This window comes from Oncorhynchus mykiss, chromosome 7 (assembly GCF_057628025.1).
Source record: "Oncorhynchus mykiss isolate SJ-2025 chromosome 7, ASM5762802v1, whole genome shotgun sequence".
Lineage (NCBI taxonomy): Eukaryota > Metazoa > Chordata > Actinopteri > Salmoniformes > Salmonidae > Oncorhynchus > Oncorhynchus mykiss.
Genome location: NC_143028.1, coordinates 59535101 through 59560752, shown reverse-complemented (window position 1 = coordinate 59560752; position 25652 = coordinate 59535101). Strand labels below are relative to the sequence as shown.

Sequence of the window (25652 nt, the reverse complement as noted above, 5' to 3'; positions counted from 1 at the left end):
GTCCAAAAGCAGGCCAGCTCTGGTTGCCATACCTAAACCATATCTTTACCCCAAGGCTCGACCTTGCTATGGGCCCCATTAATCTGCTGTCTGTGTGGAATGGAATGGATGCGGTCAGGGATTACCTTATTTTACAGCTGTATGTAACATCCAACTAATTTTGAAATTAGTTCACAGAACAAATAACATAGCAAACAAGATTTGATCTGTAGTTTAGGCTAGCCTATCAAAAACAATGGACAAAGTCAGTACATCAATCCCTATTCAAATGATGAGCAAAAACAGGAGCTGACAGGACAAACGCTGGTAAGCTTGACAAATAAGACGAACTGGCAACAGACAAACAGAGAACACAGGTATAAACACACAGGGGATATGGGCGACACTGGGGGGTGGAGACAAGGGGGGTGGAGACAAGCACAAAGGCAGGTGAAACAGATCAGGGCGTGACACATACTGGATAAGATCTGCCAAGTCTATTCTACATACATTAGCTGTATGTAGAATACATTAGCTGTAAACATTAGCTGTATCCATAATGAAAGCAGAGATAGGCAGGTAGCCTAGTGGTTAAGAGCATTGGGCCAGTAACTGAACATTTGCTGGTTGAAATCCCTGAGCAGACTAGGTAAAAAATATATTGATATACCCTTGAGCAAGGCACTTAACTCTTAACCCTAGTCGCTCTGGATAAGAGTGTCGGCTAAATTACTAAAATGTAGATAGCATACTGTATACTCCCCAGGTTTCATGCCCACTGGTCCCTGAAGTGGGACTACACCCAAGTCTGTCCACTAACTGTACCCATCAGGGTGTGGGCATGCCTGGCTTTTTAAATGGTAACACATGTCTCAATGTCTCACCCTCTTTTCTCCTGTTGACCTCATTTCCACTCCTGCTGCCAACATCAAAATCCAGATGACTGGACTGTGGTCTGAGATTGGGTATCCGAAGGGTTATTGGCTGAACACGGCTGCAATTCTCCTGGGCTGTGGGCTGAAAGGCAAAGGATAGCCTCTGCTGATCATGAGTGCTGTGCCACCGTTAACACCTTGTGCGACAAAACACATTTACAAGTACAAGATGGTGAATTAGATCAAGAGCAAGTTTTGTGCACCTCTCCCCCTCTCCCTTTGGCAGACCAATCTCAAAACGCACCACAGTGGTAATAGCAAGTCTTGATTATAGCAACATATTGCATTGATCATCTCGCCCTATAGTAGTAGTGGATGGAGTGAGTTATCTCCATTGTCCCTACAATTTAAAACACTTTGTGAACTTGTGAAAAGCTTAGAACAATATCTATTATTGCAATCAAAGATGAGTTGCTAAATCTAACAAGCTGAATATGTGCTCAGGTGACTTGGGTCTCCCTACTGTATTTGCTGGCATATACTACAGCATAGCTGTGCCATACTCTATTTAATAGAGTATGTGGTTTATACAGCCCAATAACAAAGCAACTCAAAGGGGAACAACCAAAATTCATATTGTAAGGTGTTGCTATTTGTGAGTGGATTGGTTGGTATAGTGTTGCTGTTTGTGAGTTGATTGGTTGGTACAGTGTTGCTATTTGTGAGTTGATTGGTTGGTACAGTGTTGCTATTTGTGAGTTGATTGGTTGGTATAAGCTATTTTGAGCATTCATATAAATTGATTAGACAACACTATGGAAAAGACACAGACTCCCACACAGTTATTACGTCATGTGCCCCTGCGTGGCACAGAGCATGAAAGTTCCCATTCCATCAATCTTATCTAGAAACTATGCAAGTGGTTTAACCGAAAGGAACGACCTGCTTCCTGTTATGATGTCATGAAAATCAAACCAATGGTGTATAACTTCAGTTGCAGAAGAGCCTGTAGACTAGAGGAAATAGTTTTGACATCATCTTATGTGGTTTAACCACTGATTTCTTTGGAGATACCAGAGAACTCAGAATCGGGTGATAGTTTTTACTACACACACCATCATAAAAGTATGTGTTGTAAAAATTGTCTGTGAAAAAGTATCATAACATTTAAGAAAAATGGAAACAAATGTTGTATTTTGAAATGTTCTTTTAATATTAAATACTTTTTCTTCCTCTGAATATATATATGTATGTACCACATTACAAAAACTCACAAATATAAAGTATTTATGTTATAAGTATACACACGTCACAAACAAACATAGAACATTTTTGTATAAATCTGTATACTGTGTTAGAACGCTGAAGTGCTCTTAGCTGCTCGTCCTTTTGTCACATTTCACTGTGTAATGACTTAAGAAATCACTTGAAGTTCATTTCAAGAACAAAATAAAAATAACTACATTTTATAAAACTGCACACACTCCTCCTGAAGGAGTGTGTGTAAGGCAACCCTTACATTAGCAGATGTTTATAGAATCACACAGTTAAGGATAAGGATAGTAAGCTATAGAGCATTAAGGGATACGTTTGAGTGGATCCATGTTACAGCTATAGTGTGAAACTTAATACTCTCCCACATTCAAAAAATGAAATGTATTCTATGATTTTTATCCCTAGACTATTCTTAGGCTCTTCCAAACCATGAGATTCCTAACCTCCGTTTTCAAGTAACTCTTGGTATGCACATTTTAATTTCAGCCAATCAAACTTCACCAAGTCTGTTCTAATGTTTTGTCATCTGGTTGTTGCCGACATCAAATGAATAGATTTACAGTTTCTATCAGTGAGATGGTTGAAATGAAAACCTGAATACACAGGAGGTCTTCAACTTTTTTAAAGGCACTTTTTAAACATTGTAATTCTGCTGGCATTTTTCTCTTTTTAAGGACTCATTCCTATAAAGTTCTAAGGGGAAAAAAATTGTTTCAGTGATATGATTCTCTTGCCATTACAAAACCGCAATACTTGTTGCATTGTGGCATGAGTAAAACTTATGACACCTTTTAAAAGGTCCAATGCAGCCATTTTTATCTCAATATCAAATCATTTCTGGGTTACAATTAAGTAAGTACCCTACTGTGATTTTTTTCAATTACAATGGTAAAAAAATAAACAAAAATAGCTTCTTAGCAAAAAGCAATTTCTCAAGCAAGAATTTTGGGTAGGGAGGGAAAAACTGAAAACTAGCTGTTATTGGCAGAAAGGTTTAGAACTCTCTTTCTTATTGGTCTATTAACTAATTTACCACCTGGCAATGTCACCAGGCAGGCCAAAACTCCACCCCACCAAAACAAGATGAAATTTCAGGCAGCTCTTACACTGAAAGGGCATTATCATAATTTTAACAATTTCACAGTATTATTCCATCCTCATAGTGTGAAAATATAAATATAAACACAGGAAAATCACATTTTTGACTGCACTGGGCCTGTAAAGTACATTAAGGCTTTGTGGTTGATGAGCTGTAAATGTCACAACAATAGCCAGCTGTCACTGCAGACAGATAGACAGCTACCCTTTGGTCCGACCTTCTATAGGTGTAAATGTGTGGTATCAGGACTACAAATGGCTATTATTATTATTATTATTATGGTTTCACTGAAAATACTCACTTTGAAATGTAGGACGCAACAGTTGTCTTTGAGAAAGGCTAGTGGACTGGAGACTCCAGCGTTTGACACTGTTGGCCTCCCTATGTGTCAACTTTGAACAGCTACTAAATTAAGTTGTGTTGGGATTTGGAAACTCAATAGGATTTTTGAGAACTTAGGTTTAAGTGGGTGTTCAGGTGTGAACATGCCTGCTTTTTCCCCTCAGAGCTGTACATACACACCAATTGTCTCTCAATATTTTGTAGCGTGCAAAAACACAAACATACACATTTTTTTGCATAGCGATAAAGCCACTCTACAAAGTCACACTTACAAAAGAGACCAAAAACTAGAAATGTTATCTCATGTCTTCCTCTCTCTTGTTGAATGCATTGTCCAGGATAATTCCACAGATTGGAAAATAAACATCCAATTCTGTCACCCACAGGTTTTTGTTATTAAACTAAATGTGAGAAAAATACAGTCTAAGTCCTCACTTTTAGACACTGGACCAGAGGCAGAATCAGACACTTTTCATCAAGTCAGTGCACTGGAAGGGGAGATGCCACTTCAGTGGGGGGGGTCCTATAAGTCCCAAATGTAATGGACACAGACAACGGCCCCCTATTCACCTCCTCAGTTTATCATATTTTTGTCCCCTCAGCATCATCACTTAATCATTCCTCTTCATCTTTTTGTCTGTCTTTTCAGAAAGGTAAGGTATCCATGAAGATTTTGTCTACGATGGGTGGTGGAGGGACCAAGTCCTCCAGCTTCAGGTAGAAGATGCGCTGCAGGCCTTGGGTGCAGAGGGTGCGCAGCTCGGGGAGCTTCCCTAGCAGACGGGACAGGAAGTTGGGCTGGGGCCGCCCTGCGTCGGAGCCACTGCCGGCCACGTGGTCCCTCAGACAGGTTATGAGGCGGTTCTGGAACTCCTCCACCCGTTTGGGCTCTTTAAGGCCATGGCGATCTGAGGAGAAACAACAAGGAGAAACCTCTTGATCAGACACATTAATAAATGGGCTTGTGACAGGCTATATACCCCAAGCATATAGTATGAGTGTTTCAGTTGAGTAACCAGAACTTACCAGACTTATTGCTTTCAACTCCTAGTGGAGCAGAGAAGGGGTTCACTAAAACTAACAGTATAGTGAAATTGTGTGTGTGTGTGTGTGTGTGTGTGTGTGTGTGTGTGTCTGTGTCTGTGTCTGTCTGTCTGTCTGTCTGTCTTCGTGTGTTTGCATGTGAATGTGTTTCACCTGTGATGATGACGAGTGCTGCGAGGCAGGCGAATGAGGACACGTCCAGGTTCATGCGGTGGAGGCTCTGGGAGAAGTCCATGATGGAGTCGATCCAGTCGCCAAAGCCCCTCACACACTGCATACGGTGAAGTACCACACCATTGCAGAAGATCAGCTTGTTCTTCTCAGGACTCGACCTAGAGACAGAACAGCCTTAACATATATTGCAGAAACATTGGGTGCACATTTGTTTTGAAGGAATTATACAGTAAATTAGTGCGTCCCAAATGGCAGTCTATTCCCTATTAACTGCATCATTTTTGACCAGGGCCCATAGGGAATAGGGTGCCATTTGGGATGCAGACAATGTTCACAGTGGTAATTATACCTGTATGCTAGCCGGAGGATGAAGAGTTCCACGAAAGCAGATTCCAGGAGCAGCTCCTGGTCTTCTGGGCAGAAGGCGGTGAATCCTGGGATGGTCTCGGCCCATTTCCGCAGCACATCCATGGTGCCAGTCAGCAGGTCGTAGAACTGCTGGATGTCGTTGGCATCCTCTTTCTCTGATAGGCTGACCACTGTCTCATGGTACTGAGGAGTGGAAAGAGGAAAGAAAGGGATGACTCACTGCCTCTGATGTCCATCTCGTCATAACATATAGTGTGAAATGTGATCGAGATCACTTCAATCAAAGAAGATGAATTACATACAACGATATTAAAGCAAGAAGCTTAACTTTAGCTAAATTCTGAGAGAGATTCAACAGCAAAGATGAGCTACTGTAGGCACTTAACAGACAACCAATAATATGCTGTTCCATGAGTCACATGACAAGGTCTGGAGGTCTTACCTTGGAGTAGTCCAGTTTTCCGATGGCGGGGTTGGAGTCTATGTGAGCTCTGACAAGAGAGGTGATGATGTTGATGGGTGGGGTGGTGGACGCTGACTCTGGTACAGTCTTGGGTTTAGAGGGCAGACGACCCCTGCGACCTTTCAGGCTGTCTGTGCGGACGACTGTAAGTGAGAGAGAGAAATAATAACAAATACTCTCACTGACTGTACGTGTCTGAGATTCTTATATGACTGTCACCGCAAGCCTCCGTTTCACTAAACAATTGCTATATCCATTTCACTTTCTCTTTTTCTACGAGTGGGCACTGTAAAGCTTCAGCTTAGCATTTCAGTCATTCTTAGCTTGGGTTTCACATGACTGTCAGTTCAAGCTTGGGTTTCACATCAAATATAATAGTCACTGAAGGCTTTAAGGGGGTGTAACATGGCATTACCTTCTTTCACCATTCCCACCACGAGGCACTTCTGGAAACGGCAGAATTGGCACCGGTTCCTCCGCCGCTTGTCTACTGGACAGTCTTTGTTGGCTAGGCACACATATTTAGCATTCTTCTGTACAGTTCGCTGCAAGAAGTGAAAATAAAAACAAAGAACAGTGTGATTATTTTCCTGCACATTTCTCAATGTTCCCCTTTCTCTTTTATAATCACACTTCTACTGGAACTGGAGCCAAGTTAATGTATGAATAGGTTATTATGTGCAACTGAATTATAAAAAATTCTGAGGCAGCCAGCCTGCGAAATAATAATAATATAAGTACTGTGAAGCTTCCTACCTTAAAGAAGCCCTTGCAGCCCTCACAGGTGCGGACCCCGTAGTGCTGACAGGAGGCGTTGTCCCCACACACCGCACAGCGACCCTCGTTGGCCCCGGGGCTGCAGATCTTAGGGGACAACATAGGCCCCTCCATGAGCCCGGGGCTGTCCAGGGACACCTGGTCCAGGGATAAGGGGGTGTAATGGAGAGGGGAGGCATGCTGCTGTGAGGGCTGGAAGAAAGGGTCCTCCTCACCTTGCTGGGGGCCCTGATGCTGCCCCAGGGGGGAATGCTGCTCCACCGGGGGGGTGAAGGTGAAGAAGGAGGGTTGCTGAGCTAAGCCTGACTTATCAGCCACCCAGCACCCAGGGCCTGGGGAGTAGGGGCTGAAGGGGGAGTCCCAGGCCGAGCCAGGCTGGCTCTGGAAGCCAGGGGTGGGTGGGGAGGCGGTGGCCGACGCAGGGCTGCCATAGTAATCGGAGCCGCAGGAGGACAGCGTCTCGTCGAGGTAGCTGAGGGCAAAGGAGCCCGGGTAGCAGCCGTACACCTGGAGGTCGTCCAGTTTGAAGGCTGAGTGCTGAGCCTGAGGGCTGGAGCTGCCGCCGGCCGCGGGGCCGGAGGGGGCATTGGAGGCAGAGGTGGTGATCTGGCACGAGTAGGCGTCAAACTCGCCCACGTAGCCGCTGCCCACCAGGGTGTTGATGCTGGGGAGGGAGGAGGCGGTGAGCTGGTCCCGCTGGGCACCGATGTCCATGGCTGGCTTAGCACTGAGGTCAGGGTTCAGGAACTCAGAGATAAAGTAGTTGTTGTCGTAGGGCACAGTTCCATACTGAGTTTGAACACAGGGCATTGCTAAAAAAAGACATAAAACAATATTTAAGAAAAATATTCTGAAGCCAAATAGTTGCATTCTGTAGTCGCTGTTCTTAATTGTTGTTCTCTATCAAAACGTGAGGCCAACATAACTGCTGAAATTATGAAATAATTGAAATGGTGCCATTTATGTTGAGTAATGTAGCATGAGTAGACCCTATAGGCCCACCTGCCGTACGCTCCAAGTTCACCATCACTCCAGCCAAACCAGGTGCAATAACCTGTAAACAACTCTACAACCATCATCTGCAAGCCTCCTTACTAATCACTTAAGTCAACAACAGTAAAGAAACTTAACCCGTCTTAGGGATCCCTTTTTAACACCTCTCCAATAGCACATCCTGACATCATCCCATACAGAAACACTTCCCCCCTCTCCTCACGCTGCCACAGCTTTAGGCCTCTTGGTACCCCTTTGGTGATTCTGAGAAAGCCTGGAAAGCCGGCTGACTGGCTGATGGGGAGATAGTCTTGCTGGAGGATATTGGTTACTGGCTTTGAACGCTTTGAAACCCACCCCTTCGGTTATGAACAGGGCAACCCTCCTACCCAAGGTCTGGGGATTGGGTTCCACGGTGGGCTAAATGCCAGCTGAAGAGGGGAAGGTGACAGGCCTGGCGGAGAGGAGGGATGTGGCGAGATGCTAAGGTGTCTTTAGCAGGTGGACATGTCTATGCGATTCATGTCTACCTCTCAGAACTGTCCATATCAGAACAAAATCGGATCTGGAGGATTTTTCTCCAGGAGGTGTTCTTTCACTAATCTGTAGCTTTAATCATCTGATCTAATTCATATCTTAATTATTGTCTTAATTCAATTTTAGTTCAAATCACAATGAAGGCGGTTGGTCAGTCAAAACTTTGAATATCTCAAGATATTCTGGCATGACTAAAAGCAATATAAAATAAACAATTATGCTAAATACTTGAATTTATGTGGAATCACTGCTTTTTCCTGTTTATACACTACATGACCAAAAGTATGTGGACACCTGCTTGTCGAACATCTCATTACAAAATAATATGGAGTTGGTCCCTCCTTTGCTGCTATAACAGCCTCCACTCTTCTGGAAAGGCTTTCCACTAGATGTTGGAACATTGCTGTGGGACCTTGCATCCATTCAGCCACAAGAGCATTAGTGAGGTCAGGCTCTGACGTTGTGCGATTAGGCCTGGCTCGCAGTCTGCATTCCAATTCATCCCAAAGGTGTTTGATGGTGTTGAGGTCAGGGCTCTGTTAGCAATGGTGTGGCGGAAATAGCCAAATTCACACATTTGAAGGGGTGTCCATATACTTTTGTATATATAGTGTATCATCACCAACAACATGTCTGGGTGTAAGCTATTCTGCCCCTAAACAGTGACTTGTGTTTTTACCTCTTAGTATGTGCTTTGGTGAGAGAAACTATACATTTGATGCACACAAACTAAAGTAAGAAACATCCTTGACCTACAAAAAGGGTGCTTACATCAAAAGGTCACAAGTTAACCTCTGAACCCCATGTGTAACATGCACGCAGAGGATATGTGTGCATCTGATAAGATGAGGACAAGAGAGACAACAGTGAGACATCCGATACCGCCACTGCCTCCTCTTGAACACCCACTGGCCACATCGCCACCTGTCTGATCTTTCTCATTAGTAGCTTAAGTTGATAACAATGTGATGCATCAGCCTATTAATTTCATATAATAAAATAATACACATGGATTAAGTTAATAACTGACCATGAAGAGCAAATATTACAAAACTATAAATAGCCTACCACTCATATTCTCAACTATTTCAGACCATCAATACACCCCTATTGGCCCCATATAAAAGGCCCTATAAAATAGCCCTGTTAAACAGCATAGTCTAGAGATAGGCTTTGAAACGTGCGAGGCAAAAATCAGTCAGTGATAGAGAACTGGGGGAGTGTGCGGCTGGTTGCAACACAACACAGACCAACACATCGTCAATTCACAAGCGTGATAGCGATCAATGTTGAATGCAGTCAAGTCTACAATGATATCCAAGACATCTATCATTTGGTCTGACATGTTATTAAGCTTTTATTTGATTAACAGTTTTAAGCAGCTGTAGCCTATTCGAATGGTATAGCATCTAAACATTGCCTTTTCTGTATATGTCATTCGAAAATAGAATGAAACTAGGCTACTTTATCACATGATCAAGAAAACAAATTTACAGTCATTGCAAGTAGGCTAAAATGCCACAAATCATTCAATAAGTAAGCTCTTTAGGAGGGTAAAGTTTTCGAAGATTAAAAAAAGCATCCTTGCCAATCGGATCCATAACAAAACAGTGAAGACCACTAGCATGCATGCAAAATAATAATAAATACCTTTTACTAACCTGATCTATAAATCCTCTAAATTCCTTGGACAGATTTTCATTTATTCCGAGTGATGGAGAAGCATCAAGTGTATTAAACCTCTGTCTACAGTTCAGAAAGGGAATGAAATCTTCAGACTTCGGGTAGAGTGTAATATATACAGTCACTTTTATTTTGCCGTTACGTCGGGTGGCCCCGGCTCTAGGCGTGTCTTTCCGCAAAAAATAGCAAAGGGGCGGTGATTTTTCCGGGTCAGGAGCCAATGGCATCGTTCTCACACAGACGTTCTTATACTCTGACGCACGCTCGGGATTCCATTGACGCAAGAGACGGCGGAACGTTTGATCTAAATTTAGACCTGGTTACACGCGTAGAGCTATAACTGCCTGGAATAGGCCAAAAATAAACGTCAGATGATTACATTGTATTGCTTAAAGCAAAGTTAATAACTGCCAAATGAGTGACAGAGATAACGTAATTAATGGTTTGTCATAGGGAAGTCCTTGTAAAGACTATATGCTGGGTCGTTTTGTTTAAGTCTATTTAAATAGCATAGGCCTAACTATAGGCTATTCAAATGGTAGACAATGTAGCCTATATAAAGGCTAATATGTCTAGTCTAACATACCATTTGTAAACAGTGACACTTGCAAACAGGGACGTAAATTGAGGGAGTTTATATACACAATTGCTCAGTTAGGTTTAATTCACTGGCTTTAAGGTCTAGCTGTAGACCTATCTTCTAAGTAAAATTTGAACAATTGAGTAATTATAATACTTGTTAAACTGTACTTACAGGAATAATTACACAGTAAAAATGGGCACTGTATGTAAAGTGTAAACCTTATTAATGACATAACACATTAATAACATATTGCATACGCTCTGTATATAGCCTCGCTATTGATAGTTTACTGCTGCTTTTTAATTATTTGTTACGTCTTATTCATATTTTTAAAAGGTATATTTTATTTATTTTATATTTTTTAAATCGCATTGTTGTTTAGGATTTGTAAGTAAGCATTTCACTGCAAGGTGTTTTCGGCGTATGTGACAAATACAATTTGATTTGATATTGTATGAAGGCCTTTTTATTAATCAGCTGGACTATATAATTACACTAGCCTACATTCTAGGAGGCCTGTGCTCCAATTCTCCACCCTTTTCCCCAAAGTGAGCATTTGTGAACTCCACGACATGGATTTAAAAGTATAGGATTGGTGTAACAGTCCATGCTTATAACAATCTTATGCTTTTAAATCCAAGTGCACACTTCAGGGAAGAGGGTGGAGAATTGGGATGCAGAGTAGGTGCAGCTCGACAAGTTGTAGTATGCATGGGTGTGTTGAGGGTGTGTGTACGCAGGAAAAGCCAAGCCCTGCTTGAAGCGTAACAAGCGGGAAACATATGCAGGTGGCTGCATCAAGGTATTATTATTACAATGCCAACAAGATCAGACAGGTGTATCCATACAGTCCTAAAGCCATGCAGGGCAGTAAAACAACTGTAAAGGTGTTGGCACCTTCTCGACAGGTAAATGCTCAGAATTCAGGGACTGAATACCCAGTTCAATTCATGGAGGGCCGAGTGCCTGCGGGTTTTTGCTCCTCCCTTTATTGATCAATAAAGGTAATTGATTAGTAAGGAACTCCCTCACCTGGATGACTAATTTATAAAAAATATTTGTTTAAACCCAGCAGGCACCCCGTCCTCCAGGAATTGAGTTTGACACCCCTCGTATAGCCTTCATTTTTTGCCATCTCCACTTCCTCTGGGGAAGTTTCCACAGAAACTTATATTTACTGCAAGTTTTGATCATTCTGGCAGCAGAGTACCGCTCGGGAGTGGTAGGTGCAGCTCTAGGATCAGTTTCCCCTCCCACAATCGTAACCCTAACCCTGAAAAAGCTAAAAGTGACCCCAAATCAGGGTCTACGGGCAACTTCATCCTATAACAGCAGAGTACCTAGCAAATTTAGTTGAGTCAGAAAGTGTAATGTGTGTCAGTCAACAATATGGGACAGTATGACAATCTACTACTCTATTGAACAACAACGACCGGTTTCTCAGACAAAGATGAAGTCTAGTTCAGGCCTAAAAACACAAACAAGCATGCGTGTGTGTTCATGTGTGTGTGACTCCAGACTTCCTCATTAACTCTCATTGGGGTCATACTGCAAAGTATTGTATCTTAATATGAAGATGGTGATGTTGCTAAAAATATCAGAGAACAACCCGTACTTATACAAAAGGCCCAGTCTTACACCTGTACCCTTGCAGTAAATGTGAGTACCTGCACTTTACTGTCTATGTCTGCACTCTGCTCTCTTTCCAGTCCCAGTGCAGGCAGGCCAGGACCACAGTGCAATGACATGACTCATATCTCCAAATTCCTCCCTTGACTTTGAATCCATCCCAATCCCAACACACAGTATGTACAGTAAAACATGCTATACTGTAGAGTCAATATTCATCCATCTGGTGCACCATATTCTGGAAACTTGGGGGAAGAAACTGTTGTTTTCACCAACCACCTGGGGAGAGAGTGGGAGGGGGGGAAACCCCAGCAGTAGTCTAACCTAACTAATGTCTCAGTGTAATAGAGGCTATAGACATGGTGGAAAGATATACTGTATGATATGATATCCTATAATGCCGTCCAGTCTCTCAGAGTACAATATATGTTCATCTTCTATACTTAGAGCATAGACCCATTGTCCCTGTAGATTTCACTCCAGAAAACACTCTGACATGTAAGCTGCAAATCACTCACCAATAATAAACTGTCTATACTGATCCCCTGTAGTTGAAGATAATTATAATTTCCCATTGCAGAACATTGACTTGAATGGGAAAGTTTGATCTAGTAATTCTACTTATATGGTTGAATATAGCAGTTGGCGCCCCCTATGTCCCAATAATTAAAATCAGTGAAGGGAATTGAACAAGTGCACACTTTAGGAGGAAGGACAGATTATTGGGACGTAGCCAGTGTCTGCTGATCATTACACATGACATGTATACACACACCCGGTTTTCTAAGAGTAGATAAGAAAAACATTCACCATGTAGGTCAGATGACTCTCTCAAGTGTAAAGCAGAGCTACGACCAAACCCCAACACGCCCTCCCTCGGGATCAGACACTTCAGTTCCCACCATCCATCCACAGCGCCCAGCTGCCATCTGACATTTATCAGCAGCCATACAAGCACAGGCCTGCGGACAAGCACATACACCACTTAAGTAGTTGCCTCCTCACTACCACACAACAGCAAGAAATCACTAACCGCCACACGCACCCTCTGAGGGGGTCTTTGGGCATGCTGTAAGTAATGTGTAATTAATTTTTTAAAAGCAGGCTAGGTGAACCCACACAGAGAAACAGTGGCATTAAGAATAACCAGGATGGGTTTCCTCTTCCCTGCCTAGGGGATAAAAGAGCGTCTGGAGCATTAGGACTGGCCTAGTCACAAGCCAGCTGCTTTATCCCCAAAGCGAGCCCCACCCCACACAGGCATCCTTATGGTGATAGGCAGCGCTCCCTTTGCCGTGTTCATGAGGTAAGGCTTTGAGATGGTGGCCGTACCTGTGGAGTTAAGATTATCTGTGGAGTTAAGATCTTGGCTGGGGAGTGAAATGGAGCAGTGTCTGACACCTCTCAGGCAACAGCAGCTGCCTATATAGTCACCACACCTCCCTCCCTGGTACGCGCGCACATGCACAGGCACACACACATCACCCTTCCCCCACGCTCTGTACATACAGTCACATCACAGCTAAGTTTTGAATATCCAGCAGGCATCCCACATGACATACTTTGAAGAAAAGGATTGTCACACTGTCACTCAGTAACAACACACATTTTACACTTGCTTCTTGCTGGACATTTTCTTATTTTTCTCACTGTGTTTATGAAGCCCCAAATTGTTCCTACATACAGAACTAGTATCATTTCACCTGTAAGGATGGTACCTGGGAGATGGGGATAGAGCCACAGGCAGGGGAAATTCTAACACTGCCTAAATCAGTAGGTTATATTATAGCTACGTAAATATAACTAGCCACAATAATGCCTATTAAACATGAACAGGAAACAATGGCTATTGCATAGGTGTCATGCCCTGACCATAGAGAGCCTTTGTTTCTCTATGGTATAGTAGGTCAGGGCGTGACTGGGGGTTATTCTAGTTGATTATTTCTATGTGGGGTTCTAGTTTATTTTTCTATGTTGGTGATTTTGTATGATTCCCAATTAGAGGCAGGTAATCGTTGTCTCTAATTGGGGACCATATTTAAGTAGTTATTGTTCCTACCTGTGTTTGTGGGATATTGTATTTTGAGTAAGTGTACGTAGCACCTCTGTAGTCACGGTTCGTTGTTAGTTTATTGTTTTTTTTGTCTTTATTAAGTTTCACTTTATCAATAAAATGATGTGGAACTCAACAGCCGCTGCGTCTTGGTCCATTTCTACAAACGATCGTGACAATAGGGAAATATCAACCAACCCCTTGAGGTGTACAAAATGTATTAAACAATTATTTGTTTCTTTATTTCAGATTCCCTCAAAACACTTTTTCCCCAATCATGCACCATGTAGTTGCTAATCAACCATAGACTCAATTTAGTAGACTTTATTCAATTTCAGACATAATTAAGTTGATCAACACATACACCTAATCTTAGATTTACAATGTTATCAATTCCAGGCATAGCCTTCTATCTATTTATTTTTTACCTTTATTTATCCAGGAAGTCCCATTGAGGTCAGGAAACCTCTTCACAAGGGAGAACTGTTGTTGTGCTTACAGAGTGCTCAACATGAGAACCCCACAGGGAATGATCAGGTGCTGGTCGATGAAGTTGAAAATAAAAAACTGATGACCCGATCTGAACAGTCTTCAACCTACTGGATCTTTGACAGCTGTTTAAATTTGTAAGTCTCAAATCCTATACTTCAACCCATCACATGGCCCCATGGATCCCATTGGTTTATATTTCAGCTCACAAACCCCCCTTATGCTAGTAGATTCACACCTTGAGAAGCAGTGACAGGGATGAATAATGGAGGGGATGTGGCTAAAAATGGGGCGGCTGCATCAGATATCGTTCCCCTCTCCTAGGTATTAGTTTAGGCCTGGGACCTTTTGTAAAGCCTTGGCAATGCAAACTTAGACATGACACAAGACATGATGGTTCAATTGGGTAAGGCCTTTCCACTTTTAATGGCTATGATGACAGATGTCACATAATGTGACTGATAAAAGTTATAGCACATGAATTGATATGCTTACCATAGCATGATGTGGGCTTAGGCTTTATGAGGAATGGTAAGAGTACAGGGTCACAATCAGGAAGTTATAATTACATGTGTTACATTCCTGCAGTCAGCATGCCAATTGCACACTCCCTAAAAACTTGAGACATCTGTGGCATTGTGTCGTGTGACAAAACTGCACATCTTAGAGTGGCCTTTTATTGTCCTCAGCACAAGGTGCACCTGTGTAGTGATCATGCTGTTTAATCAGCTTCATGATATGCAATACCTCTCAGGTGGATGGATTATCTTGGCAAAGGAGAAATGCTCACTAACAGGGATGTAAACAAATGTGTGTACAATATTTGAGTGAAATACGGTTTTTGTGGATGTTTTATTTCAGCTCATGAGACATGGGACCAACACTTTACATATTGCATTTATATTTTCGTTCAGTATAAGTCAACATCCTAAAGGGTGATTTTTAGCTCCCAGTCCCATAGAGGGCCTTGGTCAAAAGTAGTAGACTAAATAGGGAATAGGGTACCATTTGGGACACAGCCCAGCTGTGGGCTATGGGATATTTCCAGATATTTGAGGAAGATATTAATTATATACATTTTTATTATGTAAATCTGAAAAGTAACCATGCACTGGAATGGCTTGTTTGTTTTAATGCCTCATAGCATTGCTACTGTAAGGACAGTATGGGAACATAAACCAAGTGAAGACACCAGAGATTATGATAATAATGCACGACAGTGGCACTACCACCACGCAGCTACTGCTCACACATACCTCAAGAAGTCATGGCAACCATCAACACCACTGTCTGCCTGTCACTGAGTAAGAAGTTGTCTCAACTCTTGTGGGTTATCTCAAGGTGACCCAGAAGTTACATGCCATTCCCTATGATGTGCTGATCTAAGTTTAGCTTTTGTCAGTATTGGTTAGGTTGACATTTCATATTGGATATTTTTAGGCACATAATGTTTTGGTCTGTAATTTCTATCATAGGTACACTTCAACTGTGAGAGACGGAATCTAAAACAAAAATCCAGAAAATCATTGATTGATGATTTTTAAGTAATTCATTTGCATTTTATTGCATGACATAAGTATTTGATCACTTAGCAACCAGTAAGAATTCCGGCTCTCACAGACATGCTAGTTTTTATTTAAGAAGCCCTCCTGTTCTCCACTCATTACCTGTATTAACTGCACCTGTGATCTTCCTGTCTGGGTTGGCGCCCCCCCTTGGGTTGTGCCGTGGCGGAGATTTCTGTGGGCTATACTCGGCCTTGTCTCAGGATGGTAAGTTAGTGGTTGAAGATATCCCTCTAGTGGTGTGGGGGCTGTGCTTTGGCAAAGTGGGTGGGGTTATATCCTTCCTGTTTGGCCCTGTCCGGGGGTATCATTGGATGGGGCCACAGTGTCTCCTGACCCCTCCTGTCATAGCCTCTAGTATTTATGCTGCAGTAGTTTATGTGTCGGGGGGCTAGGGTCAGTTTGTTATATCTGGAGTACTTCTCCTGTCCTATTCGGTGTCCTGTGTGAATTTAAGTATGCTCTCTCTAATTCTCTCTCTCTCTCTCGGAGGACCTGAGCCCTAGGACCATGCCTCAGGACTACCTGACATGATGACTCCTTGCTGTCCCCAGTCCACCTGGCCGTGCTGCTGCTCCAGTTTCAACTGTTCTGCCTGTGATTATTATCATTTGACCATGCTGGTCATTTATAAACATTTGAACATCTTGGCCATGTTCTGTTATAATCTCCACCCGGCACAGCCAGAAGAGGACTGACCCCACATAGCCTGGTTCCTCTCTAGGTTTCTTCCTAGGTTTTGGCCTTTCTAGGGTTTCCTAGCCACCGTGCTTCTACACCTGCATTGCTTGCTGTTTGGGGTTTTAGGCTGAGTTTCTGTACAGCACTTTGAGATATCAGCTGATGCACGAAGGGCTATATAAATACATTTGATTTGATTTGACCTGTTTGAACTCGTTACCTGTATAAAAGACACCTGTCCACACACTCAATCAAACAGACTCCAACCTCTCCACAATGGCCAAGACCAGAGAGCTGTGTAAGGACATCAGGGATAAAATTGTAGACCTGCACAAGGCTGGGATGGGCTACAGGACAATACGCAAGCAGCTTGGTGAGAAGGCAACAACTGTTGGCGCAATTATTAGAAAAGGGAAGAAGTTCAAGATGATGGTCAATCACCCTCGGTCTGGGGCTATATGCAAGATCTCACCTCGTGGGGCATCAATGATCATGAGGAAGGTGAGGGATCAGCCCAGAACTACACGGCAGGACCTGGTCAATGACCTGAAGAGAGCTGGGACCACAGTCTCAAAGAAAACCATTAGTAACACACTACGCCGTCATGGATTAAAATCCTGCAGCGCAGGCAAGGTCCCCCTGCTCAAGCCAGCGCATGTCCAGGCCCGTCTGAAGTTTACCAATGACCATTTGGATGATCCAGAGGAGGAATGGGAGAAGGTCATATGGTCTGATGAGACAAAAATATAGCTTTTTGGTCTAAACTCCACTCGTCGTGTTTGGAGGAAGAAGAAGGATGAGTACAACCCCAAGAGCACCATCCCAACCGAGAAGCATGGAGGTGGAAACATCATTCTTTGGGGATGCTTTTCTGCAAAGGGGACAGGACGACTGCACCGTATTGAGGGGAGGATGGACGGGGCCATGTATCGTGAGATCTTGGCCAAAGCCTCCTTCCCTCAGTAAGAGCATTGAAGATGGGTTGTGGTTGGGTCTTCCAGCATGACAATGAGCTGAAACACACAGCCAGGGCAACTAAGGATTGGCTCCGTAAGAAGCATCTCAAGGTCCTGGAGTGGCCTAGCCAGTCTCCAGACCTGAACCCAATAGAAAATCTTTGGAGGGAGCTGAAAGTCCGTATTGACCAGCGACAGCCCCGAAACCTGAAGGATCTGGAGAAGGTCTGTATGGAGGAGTGGGCCAAAATCCCTGCTGCAGTGTGTGCAAACCAGGTCAAGAACTACAGGAAACGTATAATCTCTGTAATTGCAAACAAAGGTTTCTGTACCAAATATTAAGTTCTGCTTTTCTGATGTATCAAATACTTATGTCATGCAATAAAATGCAAATTAATTACTTACAAATCATACAATGTGATTTTCTGGATTTTTGTTTTAGATTCCGTCTCTCACAGTTGAAGTGTACCTATGATAAATTACAGACCTCTACATGCTTTGTAAGTAGGAAAACCTGCAAAATCGGCAGTGTATCAAATACTTGCTCTCCCCACTGTATATGTGTACCTATGATGAAAATTACAGGCCTCTCTCATCTTTTGAAGTGGGAGAACTTGCACAATTGGTGGCTGACTAAATACTTTTTTGCCCTACTGTATATCTATATATATATACTGATACTGTATGTGTGTGATATTCATACAGTATCAGTCAAAAGTCTGGATACACCTACTCATAAGGTTTATTTATATTTTTTTACTTTGTAGAATAACAGTGAAGACATCAAAACTATGAAATAACCCATATGGAATCATGTAGTAACCACAAAAGTTACAAAAATCTAAACATATTTTATATTTGAGATTCTTGAAAGTAGCCACCCTTTGCCTTGATGACAGCTTTGCACACTCTTGGCATTCTCTCAACCAGCTTCACCTGGAATGCTTTTCATGAGGTAGTCACCTGGAATGCATTTCAATTAACAGGTGTGCCTTGTTTAAAGTTAATTTGTGGAATTTCTTTCATTCTTAATGCGTTCGAGCCAATCAGTTGTGTTGTGACAAGGTAGGGGGGATATACAGAAGATAGTCCTATTTGGATAAAAGACCAAGTCCATATTATGGCAAGAAAAAAATCAAATAAGCAAAGACAAACAATAGCCCATCATTACTTTCAGACATGAAGGTCAGTCAATACGAAACATTTCAAGAACTTTGAAAGTTTCTTCAAGTGCAGTTGCAAAGACCATCAAGCGCTATGATGAAACTGGCTCTCATGAGGACCACCACAGGAAAGGAAGACCCAGAGATACTTCTGCTGCAGAGGATAAGTTCATTAGAATAACTGCACCTCAGATTGCAGCCCAAATAAATGCTTCACAAAGTTCATGTAACAGACACATGTCAACATCAACTGTTCAGAGGAGACTGTGTGAATCAGGCCTTCATGGTCGAATTGCTGCAAAGAAACCACTTCTAAGAAGAAGAAACTTGCTTGGGCCAAGAAACACGAGCAATGGACATAGACCGGTGGAAATCTGTCCTTTGGTCTGAGTCCAAATTTGAGATGTTTGGTCCCAACCACTGTGTCTATGTGAGACACAGAGTAGGTGATTTTTTTCTTCAATGAGTCGGACGGGAGGGATATACTACGGATACCAGACCAGGTCCAGATCCCCATCATTCGCTGGAGAAGAAAACGTAGATTTTGCGGGAAAAGATCAGGGTGCCTTGTGAGGATCAGGAGACGAGTGGCTAATCTACCGTTCCCTTCCGTCCTACTAGCTAACGTTCAATCGCTGGAAAATAAATGGGACGAACTGAAAGCATGTATATCCTACCAACAGGACATTAAAAACTGTAATATCGTATCGTGGCTGAACGACGACATTAAGAACATACAGCTGGCGGGTTATACACTCTATCGGCAGGATAGAACAGCAGCCTCTGGGAAAACATGGGGCGGGGGCAATTGCATATATGTAAACAACAGCTGGTGCACTCCAGCATAGACGGTTCTCTCTGCTACCGCATGGCAAGCAGTACCAGAGCGCCAAGTCTTGGCCCAAGAGGCTTCCAAACAGCTTCTACCCCCAAGCCATGAGACTCCTGAACAGCTAATCAAATGGCTACCCAGGCTATTTGCATTGCCCCCCCCCCGTACTGGTACCCCCTGTATATAGCCCTGCTATTGTTATTTACTGTTGCTCTTTAATTATTTGTTATTCTTATCTCATAATTATTTTTGTAGGTATTTTCTTAAAACTGCATTGTTGGTTAAGGGCTTGTAAGTAAGCATTTCACTGTAAGGTTGTATTCGACGTATGTGACAAATACAATTTCATGATCTCTGCATCTGTGGTTCCCACCGTGAAGCATGGAGGAGCAGGTGTGATAGTGTGGTGGTGCTTTGCTGGTGACTGCCTGTGAGGATCCAAATAAGTCAGATCAGCATTGCAATAAATAACTTCAACCGGACCCCCTCTCAACTGCAGAGGGTGGGAAAAGGGAACTGGTGGGGGGTTGACAGCTCACACCCTGTTGTAAATCAAGGGATAGAACATTCAGCATCTACCTCTCCAATGTTCATCAGAGGAATGTGCCTTTGTCTACACAGACCTTTTCCCGTCGAAATGCTAACACGTTCTAAAGTGAATACTGGAACAATATTTCTAACATAGAATGTGGGGAATGGTTAGAGGCGACCTAAAACAACATTGATTTGGTTCTTATTTTGTGATGTCATTAAAAATGTTATAAAGGAAATACTGCAAATTGGAAAGTATACCAACTATATGCGTGAAGTGTCCATCCGATGCATTGTGCATGAATTATGAAACATTTTGCAAGTGTTTTTGTTAAGAGAGGGATGTGATTTTAGAAACTATAATTGTTTCCATAACTTTGTACAAGGAAATAGTCACCGCCCCCTTGAGTGAGGTCAGAGAGCATGTCAGCCTGGCGGAATCGCCCTTTTGAACAAACTGTATAAAATAATGGATTAAGAATTAACATATCAGACCAGAAAGACGTTGAGCTGCCGCTCGCGTTTAAAGTGGTTTGAACTCTGAATATCAACACGAGGTAGAGACGATAAAGTCACCTCCCGGACAGCCAGTGGTACAGCTGATTAGCTGTCCTAAGTAAAGTATCTAGAAAAGCTCATTTAAGTGGGATTATTCCATTAATCGTATTATGCTACTCTCATCACCCCACTGGAAACCATTGACACGGATGGCTAGCCTATCTTCAAAGAAGCATCTTCCAGAGCGAATGTGTTATGCACGTGAGTGAGGACCCAAAAGCGGTTTAACAAAAACAGAGTCCTTTAATGTCAAAACACAGGTAAGACCTAGATCCTCTTCAAATGTATATGATGGTAAAATAAACAACCCACAGAGAGGGCGACAAATGAAACATAAAGTCCTTCTGAATATCACAGAAGAGTTCCCCTTCTAGCAGCAGAGGAGAATAGCTGGGTTAGAGTCCCCTTCTAGCAGCAGAGGAGAATAGCTGGGTTGTAGAGGACAGAGGTACCTGATCACACGTAGCCTCAGATGAACAGGCAGATTCCGACAGGACAGGACAAGGGTGAAGCAAACGAGACGATAGTTTGGTTCTGGCATGAGAAACTCAAACGAGAATCTGACAAAGACAGAAGCAGGAACAGAGAGAGAAATAGAGACCTAATCAGAGGGAAAAAAAGGAAAAGGGTGGGAAAAGGGTGAACGAGGTAGTTAGAGAAGATGAGGAGCAGCTGGGGGAAGGAGAGGAAGAGAAGGTAACCTAATACGACCAGCAGAGGGAGACGGAGTGAAGAGAAAGAACAGGAACAAGACATAATATGACAATACATGACAGAATGGAAGTAGAATAAACTCTGTAGTTCTGTTCCAAACTACACCACAAGTCACCGGACCACAGCAGAGGAGAACAACAGTAGAATACGGGTGCGAACCCCTTTGGGACAATCATTGCCTTACAAGCATGCCGTGAAAAGGACCAACTCCCTTTCCAAGGTGGCCTGTTTCCGACAGAAATACACGAAGACATTTCACGAAAATACATTCATGATTTCTTACTCAAAGAGGGCGGCGGTTCATGTGCAAAGTATATGATTACTGTGAGAGTAGTTTCTAAATGTACCAAAGTATTATCTCTCTCTCTCTCTCTGTCTCACACCCCCTTTCTGCCTCACCCCCTGTCTCTCTCACCCCCCCCCCTCTCTCACCCCCTCTCCATGACTCATGACTTTTGTAACAAGCAGTCATATTTTGTCAGTCAGTTTATCCTGTGATACCATTTAGTTAGCTAGTAAATAAATAATTAAACAAATGTGTGTAGTACTGAATCATTAGTAAGGCTCGGGTTTTTGCAGATGCAAGGAGGTTACGACTGTTCAGAATGATGATATGATACGAGGTTGTGATTAATAAGTTGACTGTTTATAGATGTGCTAGATTAAGACTTTTAGAGTTTAATTCGAGAGATGGTAACTCTTTAAAGAACCGCTCTCGTGGTGTCCCAATTCCTAATGAGCTAATTGTTACATGATACATTTAATTGGGTAACAATTAAACCTAGATAGTTGATTAGATAAATAACAGTGATTTATTTAGAATTCAAGGCACACTACCACAGCATTCTGCAGCAATACGACATCCCATCTGGTTTGCGCTTAGTGGGACTATCATTAGTTTTTCAACAGGACAATGACCCAAAACACACATCCAGGCTGTGTAAGGGCTATTTGACCAAGAAGGAAAGTGATGGAGTGCTGCATCAGATGACCTGGCCTCCACAATCCCCTGACCTCAACCCAATTGAGATGGTTTGGGATGAGTTGGACCGCAGAGTGAAGGAATAGCATCCAACAAGTGCTCAGCATATGTGGGAACTCATTCAAGAATGTTGGAAAAGCATTCCAGGTGAAGCTGGTTGAGAGAATGCCAAGAGTGTGCAAAGCTGTCATCAAGGCAAAGGGTGGCTTCTTTGAAGAACCTAAAATCTAAAATATATTTTGATTTGTTGAACACTTTTTTGGTTACTACATGATTCCATATGGGTTATTTCATAGTGTCGATGTCTTCACTGTTATTCTGGTACTGGTACTGTATATGCAATAATTACAAAATGTGAGTGGACAGGATTGGACATTCTTGATTCCTGATTATTATTTGAAAGAGACATTATGTGATGAATAATTTGAACATGCAGTGCGCAGGTTAGCCTTTTTAGTCATGCATCTTGTTCTAGACTAGAGGCAGCTCTGCAGAGTGGGCACTATTTGGCACAGCTACAAAGTCATAAAATCGGATTTTTCTCTAACCTTAACCACACTGCTAACCCTAATGCCTAACCCTAACATTACATAAAGAACAAAAAGCACATTTTTGTTTTCAGGAATTGTTAGAATATACCCAATTTTGAGTTAGCAGCTGGCCTATCTAAGGGGAAATAGCTCAGTTCTGCCTCCAGGACAAGACTGACAATGAACGTAAACCATTAACCTACATGCAGTGCAAAGGCTACTTGTGTTGCCTATTTTGCAAATATTTTCCCTTTACATAAGTAGGCTATTTATAGGTGATGTGGGATGTAGCCTTTGCAAACATACATGTTTATTAAAATAAAAGCTTTAGAAAAAACGTGAACTTGCCTGAGCATCATCATGTTGTTGGAACTATCCTCTTGTCCGTAGTTTCGCTTCATTCCACATCAATCTCAAAGCGCCAGTCCGATTTTTCAGGTTAATCGCTACTGTCTGTCTGCATGCTTTATATGTTTACACAGCTCTGCATGTCTACTCTTCTGCTTTCTATATTGAAGTCATTTCAAAAGACACAAGAAGATCAACAAAACAGCAAAGTCCTTAAAACAAAGTGGGCTTTTCTTCACTGCTTTTCTTCATGCAATTTGATGCTTGTTTTCCAGCTAAATTAACTCCCCCTTGTTCCATTCACTGTTTCGTATTCGATAGAATGGGAGATGCTTGTCTCGCGAAGAACAATGAGGGCCAGTCTCTCCGATGACGTAAATCAAGGGTTCCCATTGACGTTGGTGGAATCCCTGCATGTGACGTAGGTCAGATCTGTCGATGTCAGGGACTTAGAGATACACAATTGAATGGTTGAGGACGTCAAAAAGAAGAAAAAAGAGAAACAAGTTTCTAAAAATAGATTGCGGAAGAATAGCCTATTGTTGTGTATGATGTCTGTTGCCAGATAGGGTAAAATGTCACTTTCTTTTGCTTACCCTTTTTCATCGTGTTGCACACACTGTAGGTCTACACATAAACAGTTACATAAAAAATATTTGAACAAATAGCTACAATGAACAAAATATAAATGCAACATGTAAATTGTTGGTCCTATGTTTTGATCCAGAAATTGTCCACACACACAAAAGCTTATTTCTCTCAAATGTTGTGTACAAATGTGTTTACATCCTGAGCATTTCTCCTTTGGCAAGATAGCCCATCCACCTGACAGGTGTGGCATATGAAGAAGCGGAAGCACCACCACGATCATTACACAGGTGCACCTTGTGCTGGGGACAATAAAAGGCCACAGTTTTGTCACACAACACAATGCCACATATGTCTCAAGTTTTGAGGGCAGTTGCAATCGGCATGCTGACTGCAGGAATATCCACCAGAGCTGTTGCCAGAGAATTTAAAGTTTATTAAATTCGTAATTTTAGAGAATTAAATGTAATTTTAGACAATTTTTTGCAGTATGTCCTACCAGAGAGAATTAGAAAATTAAACGATTAAAGCGAATTAAACGTCATTTTAGAGAATTTTTTGCAGTATGTTCAACCAGCCTCACAACCGCAGACCATGTGTAATCCTGCCAGCCCAGGACCTCCACATCCGACTTCTTCCCTTGCAGGATCCTCTGAGACCAGCCACCTGGACAGCTGATGAAACTGTGGGTTTGCACAACCTAAGAATTTCTGCACAAACTGTCAGAAAGCGTCTCAGGGAAGCTCATCTGCGTGTTCGTCGTCGTCACCAGGGACTTGACCTGACTGCAGTTTGGCGTCGTATCGGACTTCAGTGGGCAAATGCTCACTTTCCATGGCCTCTGGCACGCTGGAGAAGTGTGCTCTTCAAGGATGAATCCCGGTTTCAACTGTACTAGGCAGATGGCGTCATGTGGGCGAGACGATTGCTGATGTCAGCGTTGTGAACAGAGTTCCCATGGTGGTGTCAGGGTAATGGTATGGGTAGGCATAAGCTACGGACTAATGAAAACAATTGCATTTTATCGATGGCAATTTGAATGCACAGTGATACCATGACGAGATCCTGAGGCCCATTGTCATGCCATTCACCCACCGCATCACCTCATGTTTCAGCAAGACAACTTGTAGACTTGTTTACGCGCTGCTGTGCGGTTTGTTGCCAACCTTACCTTGTTACCTGCCAACTTTACGGTTTTTAATTTTAATTATCGTTTTATTTTTAAAAATTCCCTCGCTCAACTTTTTTCATTCCACTTTTTCACCCCGGACGCTTTATCTGGACGTGGTTCGTAAGGACCTCCAACATTAACATTATACCTTCTAATTGCAGGCGCTGTACTCATAATATACAGGAGAACAATCGCCTTATGGCGAAGATAGCTGTGCTGCAAGCCCAGCTTCAGACTCAATCGTTAGGCAAGGGTCATTTAAGTGTAGGAAAGGATGGAACAGCGTCTGTGCCACCAATAAGTAGAGATAGTAGTATAAATCCTACCGCACAGTCCCCGCAGCCTGACAATTTTCTCATGGCTTCTGGAAGGAAATGCTGTAGGAATGCTCAACCGGTGTCACTCATTCAGCCGACAGAAACTTTCCACCGGTTGGTTGGAGTCTGCGGCCGAGCCTTCTCTGGTCTCTACTCCTCCCGTTACGGGGTCTGAGACGCCGAAGCCTCCCACCATTAGCTCTGACAAATTGAAAACCCTAGTCATTGGTGACTCCATTACCTGCAGTATTAGACTTAAAACGAATCATCCAGCGATCATACACTGTTTAAGAGGGGGCAGGGCTACCGATGTTAAGGCTAATCTGAAGATGGTGTTGGCTAAAGCTAAAAC

General features: G+C 42.7%; 1 protein-coding gene across 3 annotated transcripts; it reads right to left on the bottom strand.

Annotated features, from left to right (window-relative positions):
* Window positions 1-2046: 2046 nt before the first annotated feature.
* LOC110528258 (putative nuclear hormone receptor HR38) lies at window positions 2047-23555 on the bottom strand. Of its 3 annotated transcripts, none has more exons than XM_090241520.1 (7): window positions 23225-23555; window positions 6377-7209; window positions 6036-6165; window positions 5600-5763; window positions 5138-5340; window positions 4768-4946; window positions 2047-4478 (listed from the first exon to the last, which is right to left on the bottom strand). In XM_090241520.1, exons 2-7 carry the CDS (start codon window positions 7205-7207, stop codon window positions 4216-4218), a joined length of 1770 nt encoding a protein of 589 aa, XP_090097646.1. In that variant the 5' UTR covers window positions 7208-7209; window positions 23225-23555; the 3' UTR covers window positions 2047-4215. The 3 variants fall into 3 exon arrangements, with proteins under 3 accessions (XP_090097646.1, XP_021465844.1, XP_021465842.1); XM_021610169.3 differs by lacking the exon at window positions 23225-23555 and adding an exon at window positions 9578-9777; XM_021610167.3 differs by lacking the exon at window positions 23225-23555 and adding an exon at window positions 9589-9765.
* Between the last annotated feature and the right edge of the window lie 2097 nt (window positions 23556-25652).

What these genes read in the sequence shown, in the direction of transcription:
- LOC110528258 (XM_090241520.1), bottom strand. Translation starts at nt 7,207, where the DNA reads ATGCCCTGTGTTCAAACTCAGTATGGAACTGTGCCCTACGACAACAAC. An exon ending in GCTGCAAGGGCTTCTTTAAG is followed by an intron (nt 6,166 to 6,376) that starts GTAGGAAGCTTC and finishes CACTTCTTGCAG; the next exon opens with CGAACTGTACAGAAGAATGC. An exon ending in GGTGGGAATGGTGAAAGAAG is followed by an intron (nt 5,764 to 6,035) that starts GTAATGCCATGT and finishes TCTCACTTACAG; the next exon opens with TCGTCCGCACAGACAGCCTG.